This window comes from Branchiostoma lanceolatum, chromosome 14, assembly GCF_035083965.1.
Source record: "Branchiostoma lanceolatum isolate klBraLanc5 chromosome 14, klBraLanc5.hap2, whole genome shotgun sequence".
NCBI lineage: Eukaryota > Metazoa > Chordata > Leptocardii > Amphioxiformes > Branchiostomatidae > Branchiostoma > Branchiostoma lanceolatum.
In genome coordinates this window covers 11,907,354-11,932,058 of record NC_089735.1, presented here as the reverse complement: position 1 = coordinate 11,932,058, position 24,705 = coordinate 11,907,354, and the positions used below count along the sequence as shown (strand labels likewise).

Genomic DNA, 24,705 nt, shown 5'->3' with positions numbered 1-24,705 from the left:
TGATACTTTCAGACGGTGGATAAGATTCTCATTCCGTCCTGCATGCCATTCGGAATTGGGAGGGAATCTCCTCACACAAGATTCCCTGCAGGAAGCGTCGTCCTCTTCTTTGATTGTTATTACCCCCCCTCAGAGTGCAGACCCTGGGAAATTACTCTTCCTATATAAGTAAATCTCCCCTCCCCGAGCTGCGAGAACGTTTCATCAAATTGATCACAACTCGCAGAGGAGACATCAATATTCCGCCTGCCACGTGCTAATAATCCTCTTACCCATAATCCACCAGTCAAGACTGCTCTAACCGTGGGGAAAAGGGTAATTTGCAGGGTGTTTAGCTAGAAGACGTCACTCCGGTAGAGCGTAGTACGGCAGGTTTCCTGATAGCTCTGCCCACCGCGATATTGTATTTTGACTTGCCAAGCGGTTAGAGAAGCTGCCGGTTGAGGAGAACACTGTTCGGGTATAGACGCGAGCTTTGTTGAAGGCAGCTGCTGTGAAGCCATACACACAAGATGACTGCGCTAGTACTTACAGCTACATTCCTCTGCTGGACTACCGTTGGCTCTGACCACACCGTAGATGTTCCTATTGGTGAGTCCATCCACATTTTAATCTATGTTTCTTTATGTAGACAGAGAATACAGAGGATGTTGCATAAATGAATAGTATTGCCATCGACAGACGGCTAACTCGTGCGATATTGAAGCTTCCAGTTTTGGATATTGTAACGGCTACAGCCAGCTGGCCACGAACGATCTGCAGAGACTATCATTTTTCCGATAATGACTTTACTCGCTTGACTGTCCATTGCCAGAGGGTTTGGTTGCCGGACATCCATCATAAGCTCACACTGGCAACGATTCGTTCTTTCTACGTGCTTTCTCTTTTATTTATCATCTCATATAAATGCTGTGCTCTTGTCAGTTTTTAAGATTACAACACTGTACGGTTCGAGATTGTCAATATTTGTTACTTTAAGAAATAACCATGACCATGACGGTTATACGAACATACTTGGTAGGTTGTTTTTTTTTGCTATGACATTGCGCGGGGTTGCTTTAACTGGAGGGCACACCGTGAAGACATCCATCCAGGTGGGCGTAGTAATCGAACCTAGGGTGGAAAGTGCACTTCTGCTACGCTAGATTTAGCACATGGAAGAAAGCCATTGCCTCGCAACGTTGAGTAATCTCTCACTGGCTCCTGCAACAATCTTCTCTTCCCGCAACGACGGCGATATGGGGTGATACTCGGCCGGGCTTTGATTAAACCTAAGGCTTGACAGAGGCATGCCTGTGCCGGCTATATCACCCTTCTGCGCTAAGGGCCATCGTGATATGATTTCAGCACGACTCCAGAAGTATGGCAATCCCAGGACCGGTACACAATCACACGATGGGGTTTCAGTTACTTTGAAGTTTCCTTCCCTGTTGGCAAATGCAAATCAGGTTTTCATCATTGTGGATATGTCTCCAACATAGAAAGTAACGTGTTTTCATCGAATAACGCCCCAAACCGTTTCATTACACAATTTGCAACTGTTTTCTGACCATATTCCTAGAGCAAGGTACACATATGAGCACCTGCACACCAAGAGAATGGGGAGGCTTAATTCTCTTGTGCTTCAGTAGTAAATTGAACTCCAAATTCCCTTGAGGTTGTACATGATTGCAATGTCTTAAGAGGGCAGCAGTTGATATCATTAGAATTAACGCTATGGGACGGGTGGTCAATATTATATTCATAGCTTCTGAAATTTGATACTATGGGGACGAAAAGATTAATGAAGAGATAAAGGTGTCTAAAACTTTCGATTTGCAGTTTGCCAGCCGCACAGTCAACATCTCTGAGATGTTATTTTTACTGGTTCCACTTTATGGCATTCACCTCATGCGTGCGTAGGGTTTAATTCCTACTGCTTGTGGGCTGTTGCTTTTCCTACACCCATCAAAACTTCTACCAGCAATAAAGATAAAATCTAAAGTCGCAGTCCAGTGTCGAAAACGTGATCTTATGGGAACTTCGCACGTCTTCCCGTTTCTGATTTATTTGTTTACGTTTACCCTCCCTTTCATTAGATAATTCGTCTTCGTCTGTTGCCTTTCCCATCACGAGATTATCTGTCTTATTTCAACACACATCCCAGACCCTGGAAGACCCAGGGAGCACGTATTAATTGATTTTACCAAACACTATCAATACTCTTTGCCGTATGGCGTTTCAGTGATGACAATCTCCCATTCGTTTTGCTGGGAGAAACCTGACAACATCATCCACACACTGCGGCACCGAACAACCCAATGGCACCGCGTGAAGCGTTTAATCAATATATTTCCTAATATAATCTTTTATTTGCCTCTGCGGGATTTCACAGCGCACTGTGCGACACGAAGTCAATAAAATGCTAGCATTTATTCCCGGTGGACAGCCATCCATTTTCACAACCCGCCTGGAGCGATGCCCAAATGGCCATCAACCACAAGGTTGTCTCTAGCCACCACTTCCGTATTTCTGACAATCCCTCAGCAACGCACTGCCTACCACTCCCTCTGTACCTTGGATTGGTACTCACAAGTGCAGACAACGATGTTATTAACTTATGGTTCCCAATCTACAATCTGTCGAGACATGAAGCCACGACAGTAATTGAAGTTGAGATGGATAAGCAAGTTACTTTCAGCAAACTACCAGGTGGTCTTGGATCACAGCCAAGAAAAAAGTTCGAACCCGCATAATTCCACCGCTTTGCAACTTCAGTAGACTATATATCACTTGCCCACTTTCAAGACCTTTTGCTTAGACAGACAGGCTAGCCCTAATCATGACCTGATTCCATGTGACGACCTTTGCTAGAGCCTGTCCTCTAAGATTCATGAATACATCACTAGTATCTGCATCTTGGTCGTTTCTTCAATATACAGTACTGCATTGCACCATGAGTTCCTATCGTTGAACAAAGTAAAAACAGATGGTAGTGTAGCAACAATACGAGCAACTTCTAAGTTGACATTGAAAAATCAAAATTCTGAACAAACTTTTCAAACTTTTAGTTTTATCTTTTCGACAAGTTATAGTTGTGCAAAACTTTAAGCTTATTTTTCAGTATGCTGTAAACGTGTGTCATCGTTTCTAGTAGGAAGTTTCTTTTGAGGGAGTTGTCGATAGCATACAGATTATCCCGAGTCATTTGTCATTGGAATGTTCATCCGTCTTCAGGCGCTATATTTGACAAGGCTAGAAGTGCTGAAGAGGAAGAAGCCTTCAGCTATGCCATTAAGAGAATCAACGCGGACAAGAAAATCCTACCACAAGCTCGACTGATCCCCCGTATGGAGGAGGTAGACAACGGTGACGGCCTTCTTCTTGTCGAAAAAGGTACTTGTCTTTTTGATTCGCCTTGTACGTTTTATCAGTCACTAACGTTAAATGCACCCAAAGCATTTTTTGAGGCTTAAAAACTAGAAATATTCTAGTTGCTGTAATCGTTATGAAATTGACATTTAAAGCCACTGTTTACCACATTTGCGTGCGGATTTCTTACCAAAAGTGCTCAAAAGAGGCACAAAAAGAGCTACATGGTGATCTTTTAGTTTCACGCGCCTAAGGTAAATAGACCGATACCATAGCCCCGCCCACCTCCGTCAAAACATAGAACTGCAAAATTAAAACATAAAAATGCAAATATTTGACGGACCGCTAATTGTGATGGACAGTCAGCATCAGTCTATTAGGGCTTGGATTTTCTATCAGTTCTCACCACACAACGACATCGTGTCTTTGCTCCTTTAATGTCGATATGTAATGGTATAGTGTTATTGAAACTTACTATGTGTAGGAATGACTAGAAATTGGAGTTTCTTTATCAAACTTTCAATACTCATAAAATGCCCTGGATGCCTTTAAGTTCTTTAAACAATGTCCAAAATCCAGACGTCATTGCACAATGAAAAACTCTACCAGCAATCAATGCGCCTACAGTGAACAACACAATTGTTCATATCCCTCATGACTTTTCATTGATCTGTTATGTTAAAAGTGCTTTTGTTCTTCTTTAAACTACTAATGGATGTTTAAAACATTTATGAGTATGATAACACAATAGTATTTGTGAAATTTCATGTGTACTTTGTTCATGGTTTTACAATGTCCGGAATTATCTAGTCATGCCCTTTCTCATTTAAAGTCACAGTCATAGTTTTGTAAATGAGATCAAACCATAATACACTATTGCTCATGATTTACAACCGCCGCCAATTGAATTCTTTAGAAACGTTCTTTAGAAAAACAACAAATTTACCAGGTTTATAAATAGTATTGGGGTGTGAATAATTTTGCTGTCAGCTGTACGCGGTCTAATTTTGCAGAAATTGAAGCGCCTGGCAACTGATCTATACCGACCTCTGAGGACAGACTAAGCAAATATTTGATTGATGAATGCGTCCAATCAAGCGTGAGGACAGCCAATTGCTGATATGAGCTCTATTGATACTTTTAATTACTTCTCACTTCGATCCATCTCCATTGGGAGTTCTTTGACAATGCTACGTGTAAGAAATTAAAAACCCTATATCATCTTTTTTCGTGCATGTAAATGTGGAACGTTTTACATAAATAAATTTAGAAAGGTATAGACATCAAAGAATGTTTGGACATTAGAACAAGCAATGTATAAGTATACGACACGTCAAATGTTGCTCTATCAGTCTATCCCATATGGTTGCGTGCAATCAAACCCATTTGTATGCACCTATTCGTTTGTATGTATGTATAAATGTAGTAGACCTTACGGAATTCGCTGCGCTTTTGTTGTGTCAATAAAGATCTCTCATAAAACGTCCTTTCGTTTCAAATGATAGGACTGTTGGTGTAATATTGCCACAACGCCCCATTATGTATCCTCCCTTCTATGGTCATAACGATTGGATATTCCTTTACAAGTTTTGACACCGCGTACAGATGAATTTCAAACCTCCTTGTTCATACCAAATTTAAAGAAAAATACAGTTGTCATAAATATTGCAGTGATTGTAAGGAGAACAATGTATTGCTTTTGTGTTAATATTCTTCCCTGCTGTGAATAGGTACCGATTAGATGACTCATGGCGTTAATGCAATCGCCGGCAACATGGGAATTTTGAACTAATTCACGCCAAGATTGATTACATAGTCAGGCAAATCAGAGCGGTATGCAGGGGTACTCTGTTGCTATATAGGGAGAAAAATAATCCTCCTGTATGAATCAAATCAATAAGTTTTAATAACTTGTGGTAAGACTCTTACCAGTGGACAAGGAACACGTGCGCATTATTGATCCAAGTATTGTGGTCATATGATCACTGTGACAGTAAAAGGCAATTTTGTTCTTTCTAAAACTGGTAGAAACATAGTAAAGTCCTTTCCTCTTATCTACTATGATGATCTTAGACTGGAACTCGTTGTCACCACGTACTGTACAGACATCCTCACTGACGCTGTAGCTAGATAGTTTTAATACAATACCCGGAGTGAGATGTGTAAATGTAGGTGTGACTGGTCGTTCAGGGTATTATGTAGCAAGCTGCAGGTGGCCGGGCCGTGTACCTACTAGGCTGGTGTGTCAGACCGAAAGGCAGCTTTACCTGCTATACAGATACATATCTACGTATTGCTTCCAAAATCAAAATTATCAGTTTGTTCTGTATTAACATTCACCAGTGGCAGCGTCATCCCACCTTTTGAACTCGGAATGTAAAATATAAAAAAATGCTTCGACCTGGAACTATCTTGTTTGCCCTCGGCTACTGTAGTGTTGGGTAGTCGTCACCCGATGCCATGACCAGTCAGAGTGTACTCATACATGATGCACCGCTATGTAAAGCATCTCTTCTCTGGGCTGTTACTCGAGGCCCTGCTTGAACTATCGCCTTCTCCACCACTGGCCATCGTGTTTGGCCGTGACCACTTATGAAATTCAAAACCGATATGGATTTACGAGTTGCTTCGGTCCACTGCAAACTTGCCATGAATCTGAAATTCTCGTCTTATCTGATGTTGGCACTGATAGCGGCACAAATTGCAAATCTATAGTTTGAGTTACAGTACACATGTAGACATGGTATTCATATATCATGAAGATCATTTTGGATTACGAGTAAATTTGCTAAGATCGGAGGTGCGAATGGTAGAGAATATGTATTGACCGTAGATAATCCTGAGATAATCACTAGAAATTGTCGACCTTTCTTTCACCCCCGCTGCGAATCATAAGCCTTATACAAAGACCTCGGGTTCAATGTGCGTTTTGGGTCAGGGCCAGGTCTGTCGCTTCTTTTCATTCCAGATCAAATTGATCCCGTCAACGAACTGCTGTAAAGTTCCTGGCTTAGAGTATGGATGGCCGGTCATTGGAGCGTACCAGCCAATACACCCAATGCATATTGATTTCGGTGGTGGAAGAATAATAGAGTGCGGTACACGTTGCAACACTCACATCCGAAAGTCATGAAGCTGGAAGATGGAGCTTTGGTCACCTCGGGGGCGAGTCTATAATTTAAGGTTCTCTCATTTAGAATCATTCTGCGTCAGTAGTTTGCTATTATGAAGCAGGGCTCCTTCCACTTTTCAAGACGCCATATCGCCTTCGCTGAAGTCAACGTTTTTCGATAGTTCACGTCCATTATTCATAGTTACCCATACACCTGGGCACATTTGTTCTGCAACCAACGCATGCCCAAACCACTGGGCTTGGCTTTATGTTGAAATAAATCAATGCCAAACTCGTAAAAGTTTACAATGTGCATAAAGGAATTGCAACATTTTATGTTTTTATATTTGAAGTACAAATGGAAACTTGGCCACAAAAGTTATGACTCTTGTAATATCGGGTTTTACGGTTTGACCCATATATAAAAGCCGTTGCCAAATTGCACATTTATCATAATGACATATACGGAGCCAGGCGTGCTAGTGGTATTCATCGAATGAAAATAAGCTGACTGTAATGATTTTTGTGATTTTTTTTCTTCTAAGGTCAGGCGCAGTTCATGAGAATACGGTATAGGGAAAATAGCAGCAAAAGCTAGGCGTTGAGTGGAAGAAAGAAAGCTTCAAGTCAGTAAATGATTTATGCATAAACTGCATATACCGAGCTTGAATATTAAATGATCGCAAAACGCCATCGTAGAACATCACTAATGAGTATTGTATTTTTGTCTACACAAAAAAAAATCTTGGCAGAAGCATTCTACCTTATGCTGTATATGAAATTCATCTCTCCGGTGACATTATATTAAACCGTTCAATTTCCTGAAACGTATGACAAAAGAGCATTAATCTTTTATTGCATCATGCTCTACATCCGGCGCAATTTATGGTGATATATTATAGACCCGGTATGTCAAAACGAATTGCACACTTTCAACGGTGAAGATAAATTGCACAAAATTACACAGACTGTGTTTTTAATTTCATGGTGAACTTGCCTTTCTGAGGAAACAATGCTGCCTCAATTGCCAGCAAAAAAGATGTTACTGCTCCATTAGCGGGAGATACTGGCCATTTCCTACCTTAAGTGTTCTCTAAGTCCGCCGATAATCGGCTCCAGAACTTGCCAATTATACCACACTTTACAGACTTATGGCAAGGACATCTCAAGAGTCATTTTAAGGCAGTCTATTTGCTTGTAATGGCTTTGGAATGTGGCCAAAGCAGTTTGCCTATTTATTGCCGTAATTCTGTACCCGCGGCCTTGAAATGAAATGTACCCCAGGTAAGCTGAGGAACTTCATGTTGTCCGCCCCTACATATTGTACATATTTTGCTGAGCAGCTGCAAAATGGTGGATATTTCAAATGCGATCATTTGCACCTATCCCAACAGCCTAGGGACATGCCATGATTCATGTAGCATTGCCTATTCTATCTTATGTACGTACAATAAGTATCAACTTGACTACATCTGTGTAGTTGTTACATTTTGTTTTATTCTCGCTGCAAAAAAATACAAATTTGCTTTATGAATAATCCTTTGATTTCAATATTTACTTAATTCAATTTCTTGACTGTAGCGTTATGCTCAGACAAAGGCGGTGGAAAACATTGTTGGTCCCGACTCAACACAATGATAATCGCAACACATTTTATTTATTTATTACCTCGGTATACGGAGGTGTTGCTTTCAACGTATCTGTTTGTTTGCTTGTGTGGCTGAAGCTATTGGAATACAGTTAAGTGACAGGAGGTGAAGGGGAAACGGTGTCACCGCTGACTGACAGGAAGTGAAGGTCGAATTGGAGGTCAAAGTGCCCCCTCCACCTACACGCTGGTTTCCATATGCTATATATCGGCACGTCTCACCACAAAGGCAGGAAGAGAAAGGCAAACGGTCAGAGTTGCTGGAGTGACTGGAATTAGAGTTCAGAGGTGGAAGAAATTAATCAACCTTGTCTACAGCTGATAAACATTCCAGGTCTTTGGTCAATGGAGGAGGCTACTAATTCCCGGGGAGGTTTTGTTTTTGGTCTGTGTTTTCACGGTTCACATTTTCCACATGCCAGTCAGGTTCACCGCAGAGTGGTAGCAAGTTTTCAATGGACACATGAAATGTGAAGGGAAACTCAATTAACTACAATTAAACAAGATATAACGTTAAGCGAAAATTTAAATATTTCGCCGAGGTATGAAATCTTCGAACTCTGTTTATTTTTTCTCAACAGGTTGCTCGTTGATGGCACAGGGTGTCGCCGCCATCTTGTCCTCAACCTCCTGCTCATCTAACCTGATGCTGCAGTCTGTATGTGACGTCATGCATGTACCTCACATCTTCGTGTCACGTGACACGTGTGACGTCACTCCGGACACAAAGTACACCCTGAGTATGAACCCAGTGGCGTTTGAGGTCGACAGAGCTCTGTCGGATATCATCAGGCAGCAGAGGTGGAGGACCATGGTGGTCCTGTATGACGATGAACATGGTAAGCAATAAGACAAAAGACAAACCAACATTGTACGTGTTGCCATGCAAGAATATCAACTTGATTTTAGATTAACATATTCCTTATTCCCAATATTGTCTTGGTACCCAGTAGTTTTCAAAAACTTAAATGAATCATCAAGTTGTTGTTTATGCTGTTCTATGAATTGTAATGCCCGAGCTCCAATTCAGCCGATTGGCTGCCATTGTTCGCGACATGTAAATGTGAAATATCAATAAAACATACTACTATAGGTGCATCAGCACCTGCTTCAAATGAATGATTTCATAAGCATTCAAATTATAAAACACAATATTGCAGCACCAATCAGTGTGGCATCACAAATGAGTATCTGACAATGTTGAACGTTGGTACATTTAACATTGTGATTGTTCCTTAGCAGACAAAAGTTTCTGATGGCACTATTTGATTCCTGTCTATCTCCGTCTACTGCACTTTGGAATCATTTCCTATTCGATTGGTCTAGATCATCTGTTTACCTACTGACTCTAGTTATAAGTTTTATTCTATACTTTTATTTTATAATGTTTACGAATTGTTGCCATACTTTGTACCGTGTACAATTGTAATTTAAGAACATAATGAAATGTGACAACCCCTGCATGGTATACATTGGAAACTATATCAAAGAATGTATAGACGTTAAAAACTCCTCCAATGATTGTAAAATCCCATTGTCATCCCATATATATATACTAGTACACCATATTGTATAAGATAGATTGATTACCCAATAAAATGTTTATCTTATAATGTACCAGTGGATGCCATACTTTCTACCTTGTACAATAAAGTTATCATTATCATTATTGTCGTGCGATAAAGCGCTTCTATCTTGAAGTTCTTTCTTCTCTACTCTTTTCCCTAGCGTTTAGCAGGGCCGAGACTCTCCTGCTGCTGACACGAGGACGGGTCCCAGAGATCATCCTCCTTCGGCTGCCGTCCCTCTCCAACGGTAGCGACACTAAGGTCACCCTTCCGAGACTCAACGGAGATTCCGGAACAGACGGAAGACATGTGCTGAAACATGCTGTCGTCCTCTGTACTGTGGAAAATACGATCAGCGTGATAACTGAGGTAAGCTATAACTCAAAATTCATGTCAACTACATAATATTTTGGGATCTTATAGGTTACAGATCTAAATTCAAGACACTTGAGAAATATTAATAATACACGGCTTCGCTCCTTAATTAGAATTTATACACTACTCGTGACCGTAACTATTGAACAATCTTAGTGATATATAGAGATGGTGAAAAATACCATTAGCAGCCGTTTGCATCCAATATGCTACATTGGATTATACTTTATTTCATTGCATTATATTGTATTGTATTGTATTGTATTCTGGGGAATAGAAAATCAATCAGGCCCGTTATTGCAACAACCCTTTGTATATCCTCCATTGGCCCCCACCACATTAGATCCTCCAATCATCAAATTACAAAGGTCAATCACCCGCTGCTTTTCATGCAAGCTGCGATGAGGTCGCAGCGGTGAATAAGATTGACCCTCTGATTTTCCGTACGTGGTACACGTACTAGGTTGATATGCGGGGGTTTAAACAAGACCCGTGAGTGCACATTAAAGCAAACAGGATTTTTGTTCAAACCATTGCAAGAGACCATCGCAGTGCAGAGGCCACTAAGTTACTACTTCTTAGATCAAACAGTAGAAGAACCGAAAGCGATAAGCATGAACCATAGATTAATGTTAAGTACTAGCAAATCGGAGTGCTTCACGGAAACGCTTTCTCTGTGCTTTGGCGTTCAAGGCCAGTTACTTAATGATCGATTTTGTCAAACCATATGGCGATCGTGATTCATGAAGTAAAAAGGTTTAGAAAACCAGGGAAGCATACTAATCCTTATACTCCTGTGATTGGGGCGTACATTACCATGTCAGGCACAAGCTTGTATTAGCTTTGTAAGTGTGGTTTGGAGGTCATGTGAGGTATGGTTAGATAGCCTCTGTTTGTGTTTTCGTCCACCGGACGAGAACGTTTGAGAACTCGGCCGACTTCTTCTTTCAGACTCCTAAAGCAAAACTAGTCAACAAAAGGATGGTAATGCTATTTTCAGGATAAAGGTCGATGACTTACACATATGCAATTATGGCACATAATTGAACAAAAATGAACCGAAGTTATGTGAAAGAGACTTCCTCTTTCAGACCCCTGAAGTTAAACCAGTCAGCAAAACAAAATGATGTTAATGCTGTTTTCAGGATAAAGGTCGATTATTTACACATATGCAATTACGGCACATAATTGAACAACAATGAACCGAAGTTATGTGAAAGAGACTTCTTCTTTCAGACCCCTGAAGCACAACTAGTCATCAAAACAAAATGATGTTAATGCTGTTTTCAGGATTAAGGTCAATGACTTACACATATATATGCAATTATGGCAGAATATTGAACAGAAATGAACCGAAGTTATGTGAAAGAGCTGCCATTATTATGAGTGACGGCTACTGGGTTTCCGTGATCGGAGCTTGATATTGCAATTAAAAAAGAACAGGATTGCCGTGATTTGCCAAAAGGACATCCGATGGTATGAACATGATGACAGCATTTTGTGACAATGCATCTGGTGGTAATTTGGGCTAAATTCTTCTATCTACTACAATCAAATTATCAAGTTGATCCAGTTTCAGGTAGATTTACTCTTTAACCACAGTCCACTGACTGTTCCAGGTGTCGTCTACTGCGTGACAATCAATACAAATTAACAAACAATATGCTGCACTAATCGCAGCAATTCGATCTGGTTAAATCACAGCAGCGATATATGAATGCAACAATGGGACCGACCAGCGTTCCAAACTTAACATCTGTTACATTATTTACAATTATTTATCGAATTGTTTCCTTTCTTATTTAGTTGGTAACTTTTCGGTGTTCAGTTAGGTATTTGTTTTTTATAGATAACAATTTAGTTAATATATTTTATCATCATTAGTTATTGATTTGTTCGTTATCATGATATTAGGTTGTTAATAACTCTTTTGTTTCTACACTTTAATTCATTATTGTAAATCATCATGTTCAAGAAAAATGGGGTAGGAATGTTATAGATCAGATTGATCTCTACTTTCCCCAGCACCATGTATTTTGATTAGTTATACGTATGTATCATTTTCTCTTTACCTGTGCGAAATAAAATAAATATTTAAAAAAATACATGATTCAAGAGCACTTGAAATATGTAGCATAGGATCTTAAGGTCTTGAGTGGAATAACAATATTCACCAAGGGTTCTGGCCACTTAAAGTATATGAAAAACACCCTAAATCACATGTTTGTCTTACCTTTGAGTTAGTCCTTACTTTTGTTATGTTTAGCCATAAGTATGGCTAAACATATTGTTTTCTCTCATGTTTCTTCTTCTTCTTCTTCTCCTCCTGTCAAATCTTCAAATCGATTCATCTCTGTCATTTTTTGACCAAATGACCTGAAATTTGGTACAGAGGTAATGTAGGCAAAAACCAATGTGCGTTCTTTTCCTTTTTTTGAAATTGACCTTGAAAGTGATTTTATTGAGGTTTTTAGGCTATTTTTAGCATATCTTGGCCTCCTGCGCCCTGGTATTTCAACCGAATGACCTGAAATTTGCTGTATATGTGGCTTGAACAAATATTTAAAGGACTACATTCCCATTTTTGGCATACATATATTCAAAACGATTTATTTTGGGCTTTCTTGACAATATTTGCCACTTCTGTCACTTTCAATACTACATATGACCTACAGGTCATTGACCCCAACTGCCTTGCACCTGGCCAAGCTGGAAGTTTGCTTACGAGGAGGAAAGACCGGACATAAACATTTAACGTGATTATCGGGAAAACACCATGTTCCCTTAAACTCAGTGGTTAAATTGCAGTTTAGGAAATTTTATAACAGAAAACAAGTTAAACTAGAAAGGCAACATTTGCGAGCAAATACAGCATGTTTAGCCATACTCCTCGCCATGCAAAAAATGGACTCTCCCAAAATAACAATGGACCATTCTAAAATACTTGCACTAAAAAATGAATCACCCCAGTCCAAAATTGAGTCTTCCAGTAGCACCTCAACACAATATGGACCAGTCCACAACCATATCCACTAATTGATTAACAAATACACTTCTGCTAAAAAATGGACTTTTTCATAATCATTCCAGCTCAAAATTGAAAGAAATAATTAAAGAATCCTCCCCTTGCAAGAATGGGATATTCCGTGCCATTTCCATGTAAACCAGTCGAAAAATATCCGCTGAAAATTACACTCTTGCGCATAATCAACCCAGTTCAAAATTGAATTAAAAAAGATCAACCCCAGGGAAGAATGAAGTTTTCCATAGTATACATATGAAGATTTGACAGGAGACGAAGGAAATGACCAAAAACAACATATTTGAGTCAATTCAAAGTCACCGAGAGGGTTTTAATATAATATTTGTAATATGTTTGAACTATTTTGATAAAAGAATGTCTAAGTCACAATAGTTCTAAAGTGTTCAAACAATTAGAATTGAAACTTATAACATGTTTGAACTTATTTCACATACGTTGGAAACATTTCGAACGTAACTACACAAAAATCTCTTTATTTAGAACAGTTTCAAACCATCTATCCAAATGTTTCAATGTTCGAACAATTTGTAACAAAAGATTTTCACAATTGCCCTCATAAACGAAGGTGCTAAGTCCTCCTGTGTGTTTCTGCCTATTTTCGGTGGCCGCGCTAGACCACCAGCGGATTTGTTTTGACGGAGCGTCACCCGCGCGCGACGATGTACACTGTTCGGCACCGCTAATATCCGGCATTTTCCCGCTCCAAAACACTCCACAAGACCCACGTTTTTAGTGTTTTGCCTCTTGTGCAACACGATTCGATTTGCATTACTAACGGGACGAAAATGATAGAAAAAATTCACCCCGTCCCGGCGTCCGTCCCAAAAACATGAACGACATGAAAATATATTTTCTTACAGATTCAATCACGCAAATCAACAGCATGGGATTCCAAATTTTCGCAACGGCCGACCATTTATCATGGTTGAACTTCCTTCCAAGGCGTGCGATAGATAAACATTCCCGGCACATAATAGTCACTAGTACCAGACTAACGCAAGCTCATGATGATAATAGGGAGAAAGTTTGTCAGTGAAGTTTGGCCACCAGAGGGTACATTCATTTAACGTTACAAGCTAGCGCAAAGGGGCGAATCATTGACCTTACCGGGGACTGACTCTACTGGCCTAATCATTCCTTTTTTGCCGAATTCTACGATCCATACGCCCGTACGTAGGACATGTAGGAAGGCCTGGTGGTGGACGCTACACATCACGGGAGACGCGTGTTGGTCCGAGACAGACAGCGGCGTGCTTTCGATCGCGTAGCGGCGACGCACCGCTGCGACAACGTGCGGGACCAAAACGCCTGTCCCCAGTGAGACCATGTGTTTTGCGCGGCATGCCCCGAATCCGTCTACCATTGCTGAATGTAGCTCGATTCATAGAGGTCTATTTTGCAAGCATTATTTCATGTACCCCTCAGCGTGAGAATTTCTTGTGCAACACTTCGCTACATTATATGTTTAAGTTTCCCCGCGCACCGCCTACCACCCGCCTTTGATCATGTATGAAGTCGGCGGCAGAGAGAGATCATCAGTCAATTTTGACAGGAGTGTCGCGCCAGTCTGAGGAGAAACGATCTCCCGTGTTGTGTTGAAGAATTTGGAGTTTGAAAATATCTGGAATAACTAATGCTAGAATAAACATTCACAAAATCATTGATTTAACTTGTTTTCTGTTATAAAATTTCCTAAACTGCAATTTAACCACTGAGTTTAAGGGAACATGGTGTTTTCCCGATAATCACGTTAAATGTTTATGTCCGGTCTTTCCTCCTCGTAAGCAAACTTCCAGCTTGGCCAGGTGCAAGGCACTAGGGGTCAATGACCTGTAGGTCATATGTAGTATTGAAAGTGACAGAAGTGGCAAATATTGTCAAGAAAGCCCAAAATAAATCGTTTTGGATATATGTATGCCAAAAATGGGAATGTAGTCCTTTAAATATTTGTTCAAGCCACATATACAGCAAATTTCAGGTCATTCGGTTGAAATACCAGGGCGCAGGAGGCCAAGATATGCTAAAAATAGCCTAAAAACCTCAATAAAATCACTTTCAAGGTCAATATCAAAAAAAGGAAAAGAACGCACATTGGTTTTTGCCTACATTACCTCTGTACCAAATTTCAGGTCATTTGGTCAAAAAATGACAGATGAATCGATTTGAAGATTTGACAGGAGGAGAAGAAGAAGAAACATGAGAGAAAACAATATGTTTAGCCATACTTATGGCTAAACATAATCAATGATTTTGTGAATGTTTATTCTAGCATTAGTTATTCCAGATATTTTCAAACTCCAAATTCTTCAACACAACACGGGAGATCGTTTCTCCTCAGACTGGCGCGACACTCCTGTCAAAATTGATTGATGATCTCTCTCTGCCGCCGACTTCATACATGATCAAAGGCGGGTGGTAGGCGGTGCGCGGGGAAACTTAAACATATAATGTAGCGAAGTGTTGCACAAGGAATTCTCACGCTGAGGGGTACATGAAATAATGCTTACAAAATAGACCTCTATGAATCGGGCTACATTCAGCAATGGTAGACGGATTCGGGGCATGCCGCGCAAAACACATGGTCTCACTGGGGACAGGCGTTTTGGTCCCGCACGTTGTCGCAGCGGTGCGTCGCCGCTACGCGATCGAAAGCACGCCGCTGTCTGTCTCGGACCAACACGCGTCTCCCGTGATGTGTAGCGTCCACCACCAGGCCTTCCTACATGTCCTACGTACGGGCGTATGGATCGTAGAATTCGGCAAAAAAGGAATGATTAGGCCAGTAGAGTCAGTCCCCGGTAAGGTCAATGATTCGCCCCTTTGCGCTAGCTTGTAACGTTAAATGAATGTACCCTCTGGTGGCCAAACTTCACTGACAAACTTTCTCCCTATTATCATCATGAGCTTGCGTTAGTCTGGTACTAGTGACTATTATGTGCCGGGAATGTTTATCTATCGCACGCCTTGGAAGGAAGTTCAACCATGATAAATGGTCGGCCGTTGCAAAATTTGGAATCCCATGCTGTTGATTTTCGTGATTGAATCTGTAAGAAAATATATTTTCATGTCGTTCATGTTTTTGGGACGGACGCCGGGACGGGGTGAATTTTTTCTATCATTTTCGTCCCGTTAGTAATGCAAATCGAATCGTGTTGCACAAGAGGCAAAACACTAAAAACGTGGATCTTGTGGAGTGTTTTGGAGCGGGAAAATGCCGGATATTAGCGGTGCCGAACAGTGTACATCGTCGCGCGCGGGTGACGCTCCGTCAAAACAAATCCGCTGGTGGTCTAGCGCGGCCACCGAAAATAGGCAGAAACACACAGGAGGACTTAGCACCTTCGTTTATGAGGGCAATTGTGAAAATCTTTTGTTACAAATTGTTCGAACATTGAAACATTTGGATAGATGGTTTGAAACTGTTCTAAATAAAGAGATTTTTGTGTAGTTACGTTCGAAATGTTTCCAACGTATGTGAAATAAGTTCAAACATGTTATAAGTTTCAATTCTAATTGTTTGAACACTTTAGAACTATTGTGACTTAGACATTCTTTTATCAAAATAGTTCAAACATATTACAAATATTATATTAAAACCCTCTCGGTGACTTTGAATTGACTCAAATATGTTGTTTTTGGTCATTTCCTTCGTCTCCTGTCAAATCTTCATATGTATACTATGGAAAACTTCATTCTTCCCTGGGGTTGATCTTTTTTAATTCAATTTTGAACTGGGTTGATTATGCGCAAGAGTGTAATTTTCAGCGGATATTTTTCGACTGGTTTACATGGAAATGGCACGGAATATCCCATTCTTGCAAGGGGAGGATTCTTTAATTATTTCTTTCAATTTTGAGCTGGAATGATTATGAAAAAGTCCATTTTTTAGCAGAAGTGTATTTGTTAATCAATTAGTGGATATGGTTGTGGACTGGTCCATATTGTGTTGAGGTGCTACTGGAAGACTCAATTTTGGACTGGGGTGATTCATTTTTTTAGTGCAAGTATTTTAGAATGGTCCATTGTTATTTTGGGAGAGTCCATTTTTTGCATGGCGAGGAGTATGGCTAAACATGCTGTATTTGCTCGCAAATGTTGCCTTTCTAGTGTTGTTGTAATTTCTTCACAAATTTTATTGAGCCTTTTTTTCCATTTAATTACTGATAATATTTACCGAAAGGTAGATATATCAGTAATGTACTACCTGAAGTTATAAGTTTAAAACTGTTCCTTACTGTACATTTCACGTTTGTTTCAATCTCCAGGCAAACAGGATGGGCATATTCACACCTGAACATCACTGGATAGTTTCCAATGAGGTAAGTACGATTTGGTACCTTGGAAATTCAAAAACAATTGATGAACATATATGCAAGTTTCGTTTTTTCTTCTTTTTTTATATTTACCATAAATAAAATCGATAGATTCAAACATATGTGGATGTGTTAAAATCTCTCACATCAGGTGTCTCCTCTGCTTAATATCGTTAGATGACAAACGACTAGTAGTAAGAACATGTCTACATGATAGCGTCGTTAAAGAATAATTCATGAATTTACACAGAGCTAAGAGATCAACGCCACATCTAAATCGTATTCCCAAGTTTCTCGTTAGCTATGCATTTAAAGGTTTGATACCTCCTATTCCCGATTCACAACACAAGCAGTGGTATTACATAAAAGGCACCTGGTGATTCGCCATACATCTTGAATTCCCGAACGGTCACATGTAATTGTTCTGGTTACAAATCACTGCCACTAGTCCGTGACGTAATTGGCACGCGAGACTTATATCCAGCTGAGACCTTCATGATTAGTCTTTACAGATTACAGACATTACAAACCCGAGAGGATTTCTACGCTAATGAAAATCGCTTTGGCAGACCCTGGGATTTGTCCCTTTTGTCAAACTGCCTTGTTCTAGTTCCTGAGCTGCAAGACGCGGGCAGCCGTAGGTAAGGGATTTGTGGCGTACATTGTTATAGACAAAAACGGCTTGAAACCTTCATACATGTGGCATCAAAGAGCATTGGTGATACGTACGGGTTGCAAAGAATACATCTATATGATTTCAAACAAATACAAGTCTTGTAAGTTATTTCAAAGCAACTAAAGCCTACTGTATTCAAACTGCTTTTTTTCTAAAGTCAGACAAGGTCAGGGTTTTCCCTCCGTTGGGTGAAGTTAATATCTGAAACAGAGCCTGGATAGAAAAATTGCCCTATATGTGTCTGAAGTTTTAAAAAAAAGTAGTATCTAACTTACATCTCATCGACTGACGGCAATTGTACTAGATCAACGTCCGCCCAGAGATCAGGATGAGCTTCCTTCGTTCAATAATTGGATGTCACAGGCTGCGACGTAAAATCCTTTTGTCGCCGTATCTACTAGAATCTATTGAACTGTCAGCAAGTTCAAAGTGAATCATCGATGTGACATACATGGAATCTCTAAATGCTACATTTTACGGCAATACGGTCTTATTTCGTGACAAGGAACCTAACCATGAAGCAATCTGGATGATACAGCCGCTTTCATCATGCTGCTTCAGGATAATTGTCTTATCCTCCAGCTTACATTTCTTACGACTTGCCCGTACGTCAAGTTTAAGTGTTATTTACGGAGACTTAACATAAATGGTTTTCTGTAAATGCCTTAATGGAGCCTCAGTGCGATAAGACATCTGGTATCGCTCAGACCAGTAGTTTACCGGTACCTTATTGGCAAAGACTTCCCATGATGACAGCGTCGTCACTTTTTATTGCCTCAGGAAGTCCACGCGCCTTCGTCGTGTCTTGCCCAAGGCAAGACGTATGGTATGCACCGCCACCTTGTAATCAAATATACGGTCTGCATACTTTTGATATGCACACAGATGTAACTAATAATACTTTCATCCCGGAACGGGTCTTATATCGACACGAAGCTATGTTCCTCACTAGTAAATCAGGAGTAAAGTATTGTTTTCGGGATACGTTGTGGTTTCATATGAATACCAATATAGTACAATAGTACAAATTCATATGCTACGGCGTTAGGGATGCTGGAAAGCAAGTACACTTCATCAGAATTATTGTCGCAGTTATGGGAAACATATTTACAGTTATTCTGAGAAAAGAACAGTCGTCAATTGTATATTTCGTTGTTATCATTTGTTCCACAACTTCTCTTACTTGGTGATTTGGTAGCAGTTACCAAGCTTGAATAAGAAGCATATGGTCTATAGGTCAGCGTCGCTAACCTATAGGCCATTGATTTAACTTTTTAATTACTATACCAAGAACTCACTAGTCCACTAGAGCCAGTATAGTATGTTCAATGAGTTAAAAAAAAAGTTATCGACAAAGACTTATGGCCTAAGAAATATTGTCGATACCACGATCCACTGAGTTCGTTTTAAAAGAGCCCCTGAAGAAGGTGGACCGATAAGAAAATCGATGTACACTTCCCCTAGCTTAACGTAAGTGATGTAGGACTTGCCTGCGATGAAAGACCCTGAGATATACATCAGGTATTGCCTGTCGAAGGGGGAGAACCGTGTGCTATATTATTATCTTTCGTTTCCGCGTCTTCGTGGTGAATGTAAAGCAAAATGTGTGTCGAATAGACATCTGTCTTTATTCCCATTGTTTCTTTGTTGTTGCTCGACCGAAGCGAATCTATTTATTAAGAGAAACGTTAACTCAGAGAACAAGTCACATGTATAGAGATAGATGTTTAAATAGACACAGGCTTTTTACTTGAGAAGCATATGGCAACTAAATGTGGACGTACTCATAGGCAAGGGTAAGTGTTTCTGGTATGTATGGAAGACGACGGCAGTCAGAGCAATGGCCACTGAATCGAACCTATTTTCAATGGCCAATTTACTGTCGGCTTTGCTTATTTTTCGGGCGATTCATATCATAGTTGATAGGAAATGCTCCTCATAAATATTATCTAGCAAATGACTTGTTAGTAGGCCGAAAACCGATCGTTTTCCCATATTTTCAATATATTTTACAAGCTTGAAGTATGCTTATCATTTATCGTCTATGTGATCTGAAGGGTTATCGTGAAATCTATTTCAGGTTTTAAATGTTGAAAGACATCAATACGGGACGTGATAGAGGTATTTTTCGTAATAGGCATAGCCTGTCGTTATTGACAGCATAACCCGTTGAGGACGCCGTAAGCTTTCGATAAGGAATATAAAACTTGATGGGAAATATTTCAAGGCACGTATAAACTTTCACTGATGTTCGGCGAGTCTCATTGATTTCTTGGAAAGAAACCACACTGGAACGTAGAAAAGCGTGAAATGATGCGTGAGCACCTCAATGATCATTTGTGGCGAGTCGTATAGCGATTCCTATACGGTGAGCACCTGCAGCTGTGGATCGTTTAAAGGAAATGACACACTATATCAGCTCAGTTAAATGGTGATTCAAGTTTGCCCATACAACGAGATGCATTATCCAAGACACCCAAATAAGATGGGGCGCGAAGAAACATCAATACCCTTAATTGAGTAATGCGTTCTACCCTAAAATCGTTTACACAAGTGATATATCACCATTTTTAGGTCCTGACCAAGTAATATTCTTCCACAAGAGATCACCTGCAAGGCCCATTGTCTGGACCTTTCACCTCTGAGACGGCATATTCCAATTTCTGGCAGACTGTAATCAAATGTCTTAATGTAGCAAATACATTTGTAGCGAAAAAACACTAAACCTGGGCAGATATGTGACCCTGGGAAATTACTAGAATGGTAAAGATCGATACACGTATTTTAAGAAATGTATGATCTTATCAATCAGCCGCCGTTTCATTTTGGCTAGAAACAAAATCAAAATGCACACAGCAATTGTATATATTTACATGATCTATATCTGTTTTATCTAATACTTCATATGGTTTCAATGGCTAACGTGACACGTGCCACCGCCTGTTCCTTTTTAAATTCTTATTTAAATGTGTTCATATTTTGCCATTTTATAGTGAATCAAGGTATGTGCAAGTTCAAGTTCTCGTGGAATTGATACCAACGAAACCGCCTGTACCTATTAGATTCTTATTCAAATGTGTTCATATTTTGCCATTTTATAGTGAATCAAGGTTTGTGCAAGCTTAGATTCTCGTGGAATTGATACCAACGGAAACGTTTTTACCCCATGTGTATGTGCATGTGATTAAGACCTTCGTGCACGGAAACTACCCCTTCTGCCCGCCATTCGTGGCACAGTTGATCGTATGAAACATCCCTGAGATCAACACACAGCAATCAATAACGTTTTCCGTGTTTCGAGGAAGTCCTTGGCATTGCATTCTAACTTTGATATTGTAGGATTATATTTCGTGCTGACAACTCATGACATTCCCCCAAAAAATCATTTGCCAGAAGCGTTGAATCATAAGACACCAGGTGACACCACTACTTCTTACAGACAAATTATGGCTTAAATTTTCAATAACATCACGGGATTCCCTTTGGGTGTGTTGTACTTGCGATGGCGGTGTATGACACCTTATCTGTCATTCTTGGTACCCCTTAAGGTCTCACTGGATGGTTCGTGTCAGCTATGATGTATCGGGCGCTGAAACCTGCATGTGAAAGCAAACTTCTTTCTAAGGTTCAGACAATTCGCAGGGGAGATATATCAACTGTACAATACTTCTCCTAGATCCCTGGATCATAAGCTCAGGCGAGGAGTACTGCCTGTGGAAATTTTCCAGAGGATTGCCATTATCCCATTAGTATCTAGTTTGCCGTGCCTTAAATCCTTCTGATCCCGAGTGATTAATATACCAATACAAGCCTGGTTTACAAATGTAGGTAAGCGTCCTGTAAAGTGTAAATTGATATTATTACACATGAAAGTATTACTCTTGTCTTTCTTCGTCCCGTTTGCTATCTTAACGTTGGTGGAAATATCATATACGCGTTTGACACTTCAAAATCGAGGACAGTCATTGATGTCAATGAGTTTCGCACCTGTGACAAGGAAGCCTTTGGGAGCAAGAGAAATCATTTTGGGCCTTTCTTCACTCCACGAGATGCATATGTCTTTGCCGCATGTTAGCTATGAGGAGATTTATACAGTGTGGATTGTGAGCCAATGCAAGGGCTTGTGGCGGGCTGTACATTTAATACTTCAATACAATTAACACTTTTTTTCCAATCGTAACATCATCAGTCTGGTATATATATCTTTAGGAGGTAAGCGACTATCAGATCAAGGCTCTCAATGTTTCAAACGGACGACTGACGGTGGCACGCCGGCAGATTCCGGACACAGACTACATGGACAACTTCCTACAACACTGGAACTCTCTGCCGAGAAACGTCACCAGTTCTACGGTTGCAAGTATCTATGACGTGAAGGTAAACATCTCTGGATTTTACTGATTTGAGATTGCCACAAACAATATTCAACAACTGCTTGATTTTAGAAACTGTATGTGATAACTTATATACGATGACTTCAACGGAATGCAAATGAAATCTGTTTCTCTTCTATCTATCTATCGGCCTTCGGCCGGAACTAAACAAGTACATACATCACTCCACATTGCCCTATCTAGCATCATTTGTCCTAAGTGTTCATATCCCAGTGTCTCTAACTAAACTGTCGGTGAAAGTCAAACTTCTGCAGTGCACTCGCCCCGTTGGTTTCCATACAAGGATGTCTGAAACCATTTCCTGGTTGGCACGACAGCAGTGTCTAGCAAATATTACTCGACGGTGGGTGAGCTTTTGAGACAGCCGTGGAAGACTTCCATAAATTGTTTTGAGAGTGGCATGTTGTGTCCAAGATATGTTCTGCGCCCTTTGCAAAAGCTTTATGTAGGCCCCTGTTTCTCTTAATCAATATGCCTAACACCCATACCGACAAAACTTTACCGACATTGACCACCATGCCTGATGACGAAAACTGGTCTAAAAGATTGAAAATTTCTACTATCAAAATTTTACGATCGACTATCATTTCATAATGCAATATATCAGTATCATTTCATAATGCAATACATCAGCTAAATCACCATAGAACATTTGGCACAGGCGCCGTAACACGCCACGGCCATCAGATAAAAGGTAACTTTTACGCGAGAACTGTAATTGCTCTGCCGCTGTATAATAATGAAAGAAATCAATTATACCGCCTGCAGGGGTTGGCAACAACGTTGATATGAAATGATACTAGCATATATGCATCCTACGCGCTATATACAGGATATGTCAAAGCAGATACATGTGTGGCTCAATCTCTAATACACACCAATGGACTTTGACACAGCAATCTGTTTTATGCACCTCTCGCAATTGACTTCTAGCAGCTGCAGGCACTCGTAACTATTTGTTGAGATAATAGAAGCAAGTATGCTAGCATGTCGTTGCCTTGGTAACGTTAATGATTCATAAATTGTCTTTGAAAAGACATTTGACATTCAAGAAAAGTAGGAAAGAGAAAGATTCATGTACCAAAAATAGGAATCAATTAGACTATATCAGATAAAGATTGCTCTATGACTTTTCCTTTGTCCTGGCCTGGTGTCTATTTCTCTCAGAACCTTTCTCCTTGGAACCTGATGTTGTTCCTAAAGCCCCCCTCTCACTGGACCCGCGGCACGCTGGCGGCGTCGCTTGGTCCTAAAGTGCTTTGTCAATTCGATCGGCCGCAGCGACGCCGCCAGCGTGCCGTGGGTCCAGTGAGAGGGGGGCTTTAGGGACAATATCAGGTTCCGAGGGGAGAAGTTTGAGAGAAAAAGGCACCAGGACGAAGGAAATAGTCATAGAGCAATCTTTGGCTGATATAGTCTCATTGGACCCGCGGCACGCTGGCGGCGTCACTGCGGCCTATCGAATTGACAAAGCACTCAACGAATTTCATCGACAAAAACGAATCTTTTTAAGCTTTGTGTGTTTTGTTGTCTTTTTGGTCATACTTGTACGTTTTGAATGGTATTCCCATAATAAAGTCAAGGGTAACACAATCCAGTTTAGAACGCAGCGACGCCGCCAACGTGCCGTGGGTCCAGTGAGAGGGTAGCTTAAATATGATGCCAATGTCCATCACCAAGTTCTAGAAAATGGTGGTCATTTCTGAAAGTAGGGTTTAAGCGGACTTCAATGTTGTTTTTTAGATGACGGCCCTGTACATGCACGATGCTGTCCTACATCTTGCCCAGGCTGTCTACACTTTGTTTAAGAACAGGCAGTGGATTGGACCCAATAAATTAAGGTAATCTGGCATTGCATAATGGGGGGGGGGGGTTGTGATTGTGTCACACCGAGTCACACGTATACAGTGTTATTAGTAAAACTGTTCTATCGCTGTAGATTATTATTGTCAATTTATCATCATGCCATTACCTTTACATTACCTTTAATTTTTAATCTCCTAATCATTCATCAACTTATAGACAACACGATTGTATTGTATTGTATTTAAACACTGGTATCACTTGTGGCGACTGTTATTAATTGCGTGGACTGTTATTCTCGTCAGTAACAACTTTTGCCTTTTCACAATGTTCTAGATGTTCCTTGGATGTGTCCCTTCCATGGTCTGGTGGCACGCTCTTGATGGACGAGTTCAAAAAGGTATGGGGGTAGCTTTTGCCGT

At 40.4% G+C, this 24,705-nt stretch overlaps 1 protein-coding gene across 1 annotated transcript; it reads left to right on the top strand.

Moving 5' to 3' along the window:
- The first annotated feature begins 261 nt into the window (after nucleotides 1-261).
- LOC136448734 (glutamate receptor ionotropic, delta-2-like) lies at nucleotides 262-24,695 on the top strand. Its single transcript, XM_066448379.1, has 8 exons — nucleotides 262-591; nucleotides 3,217-3,375; nucleotides 8,693-8,950; nucleotides 9,840-10,048; nucleotides 17,363-17,416; nucleotides 22,296-22,463; nucleotides 24,224-24,321; nucleotides 24,620-24,695. The coding sequence occupies exons 1-8, from the start codon at nucleotides 513-515 to the stop codon at nucleotides 24,693-24,695; spliced, it is 1,101 nt and encodes a 366-aa protein (XP_066304476.1). The 5' UTR covers nucleotides 262-512.
- The last annotated feature ends 10 nt before the right edge of the window (nucleotides 24,696-24,705 follow it).

What these genes read in the sequence shown, in the direction of transcription:
- LOC136448734 (XM_066448379.1), top strand. Translation starts at nt 513, where the DNA reads ATGACTGCGCTAGTACTTACAGCTACATTCCTCTGCTGGACTACCGTT. An exon ending in CCTTCTTCTTGTCGAAAAAG is followed by an intron (nt 3,376 to 8,692) that starts GTACTTGTCTTT and finishes TTTTCTCAACAG; the next exon opens with GTTGCTCGTTGATGGCACAG. An exon ending in ATTGGACCCAATAAATTAAG is followed by an intron (nt 24,322 to 24,619) that starts GTAATCTGGCAT and finishes ACAATGTTCTAG; the next exon opens with ATGTTCCTTGGATGTGTCCC.